This window comes from Arabidopsis lyrata (assembly GCF_000004255.2).
Source record: "Arabidopsis lyrata subsp. lyrata unplaced genomic scaffold ARALYscaffold_795, whole genome shotgun sequence".
NCBI classification, from domain to species: domain Eukaryota; kingdom Viridiplantae; phylum Streptophyta; class Magnoliopsida; order Brassicales; family Brassicaceae; genus Arabidopsis; species Arabidopsis lyrata.
Window position 1 is genome coordinate 1 of NW_003302047.1, and position 2,201 is coordinate 2,201.

General features: G+C 33.2%; 1 protein-coding gene across 1 annotated transcript; it reads right to left on the reverse strand.

Moving 5' to 3' along the window:
• Positions 1–272: 272 nt before the first annotated feature.
• On the reverse strand, positions 273–1,799 carry LOC9298350. Its single transcript, XM_002862227.2, has 2 exons — positions 1,226–1,799; positions 273–749 (listed from the first exon to the last, which is right to left on the reverse strand). The coding sequence occupies exons 1-2, from the start codon at positions 1,594–1,596 to the stop codon at positions 461–463; spliced, it is 660 nt and encodes a 219-aa protein (XP_002862273.1). The 5' UTR covers positions 1,597–1,799; the 3' UTR covers positions 273–460.
• Between the last annotated feature and the right edge of the window lie 402 nt (positions 1,800–2,201).

The window sequence follows — 2,201 nt, forward strand, 5'->3', positions numbered from 1 at the left end:
CTATTTAATTTTTGTAAATAAATTAGGAAGTTTATAGGTGAGATCAATTTTGAATTAATTTTGAGAGAAAATGATGGTCAAGTTGGGTTTTGATTTTTTAAAAAACCTATTTGACTAATTTACCAAAATAAGGTATATTTGGACAAAAATTTTAGTAGATATCTTATATATCCAATTTTGCCATTATTATTCAACTTTATATTCTTACCAAAAAAAAAAATTATGCAGCTTTATAACAATAAAAACCCACACAATTGCCACGATTCACATAATTCGCACATACAATTATTATTTATTAATCAAATGAATTTTTAAAAAAGTACAATTTACCCACACAGTTAATAAACGGTATAACAATGACCTTGGGAGACTTTTATTCTAGTACGAGTTTACGACTTTCCTTAGCTTACACCAATTCCCAAATTTATACGTGGGTTCGAACCACGGGTTCCTTCTCTTCTTAACTGGCCGGAGATGGAGCCAGTGGCAACAACCGTTGAGGGGACCGTCGCCGACGTTGACAACAACAACAACACATGAAACAAATAAGCCAACCTATAAATCGAACAAGTTGGATTAAAAGTATTAAAACAGGAAATATGACCCAAAATCCCACATATATCAGTAGTATATCACGAATTATCTGATCATCGGACTGAACCAGCACGATGGCGAAGAAGAACGCCGCCGATATACAAAGAACCGCCACTACCATAAATGTTACGAGGATCGCCATTATCATTCGGTTCCTATATATAGAATTATGTCATCATATACGTATACAAGTGTCTTTTAATTTATCCTAAAACCAAACAATTCTCACTAATTATTCTGAGTGTACGAAAACTCCATTAGATAACTATGATCTATGTCATCAACTTTTCATAGTTTTAAATTCTAATCAAATAGCCATCGAGTTAGTATTTTACCAATCAGACCAGTTTTGTTGAATTAGTTTTTAGTCAACCATTGGGCACTATTGTGCCGACATAGTTGGTATACTTAAACCAAAAGTCAACACCTAAATCTCAATTTACATGACCATTTTTAGTCCTCGCTTTTCCGTTATATCTTGTCAAACACAAAAGTTACATTAAAATTCCAGACTTAACATACAATTAACAAGTTCTTAAAAAAAAAAAAAAATATACAAACGTGTTATTATAATACACATAGTAAGCGGCCGTGTTATATGAATGTGCACATATAATTTATTTATGGGTACCTTAGTCGTATACCGCTGATGACAAGGAGAATGAGACTCATTGAGGCAGAAAACGACACTGTACTGCTAATAACCATCCCAAGATAGGCTATACGCTTTGAACTCTCATACTCCAATACCGCAGTTCCTGCTTTCCCTTTACAAACCGGTGCGGTTCCGGTTTGATTTCCGAAAGAACAATTGTCGCTTTGCCATACGCCACCGGGAGGATTAACCATAACTTGAAAGCTCATACCAGCTATAACCGTAGCTGTAACCATAAGATTCCCTCTAGTTTTCTCTAACCAATCGCCTTGATGTTTTAGATACTTTACGAACCACTCTGATGATGATTCTTCGTGTCGATGACCTTCTTGACCGTTGATCTCCATGATTTTAAACGATGAAAGTTTTACAAAAGAGTTTTACTTCTTAAAATTTTATATATAACTTCTCTCTTTGTCGAGATTATAATGGAAAAAAAGGAAGAAGGAGAGTTGTTTTTATGGAAAGGAGATGGAAATTTCTGGCGAAAGTCTATTTTGAACAACTATATTTGTTGATCATGGGATTAAAATGGCCTTCTCTTTGAGAACTACTATATGATAAGGTTGCATCTTCACTATATGATTCTGATCAAGTCAACGATAGCGACATTAGGGAAGAAGCGTCGTCGTGTGTAATTAAATATAGAATTCTAGGTTTTTAGGTTTAGTAGAATGGGATTATTACCCATTTTGTCCCTTTTTATAATGGCATTTATGAATTTTGCCATTTTTTGAATAATTTATGGATTTTGCCATTTTTTAACACTTAAAAATATACGTATTTATGATTTTTTTTTGCAAAAATACGTACATTATACCAAATACTAAACCCTAAGAATAACTGGAACCGACTAAACCCAAACATAACGAATGAAACGCATGTTAAATCATATTTTTGGAGTCTAAAAAAAAGCAAAATCCATAAATTATTCATAAAGGGCAAAATCCAT

Excerpts from the sequence above, each read along its gene's own strand:
- LOC9298350 (XM_002862227.2), bottom strand. The coding sequence starts at position 1,596 with ATGGAGATCAACGGTCAAGAAGGTCATCGACACGAAGAATCATCATCA. Across the intron at positions 750-1,225 it reads ATCAGCGGTATACGACTAAG|GAACCGAATGATAATGGCGA; the intron begins GTACCCATAAAT and ends TTCTATATATAG.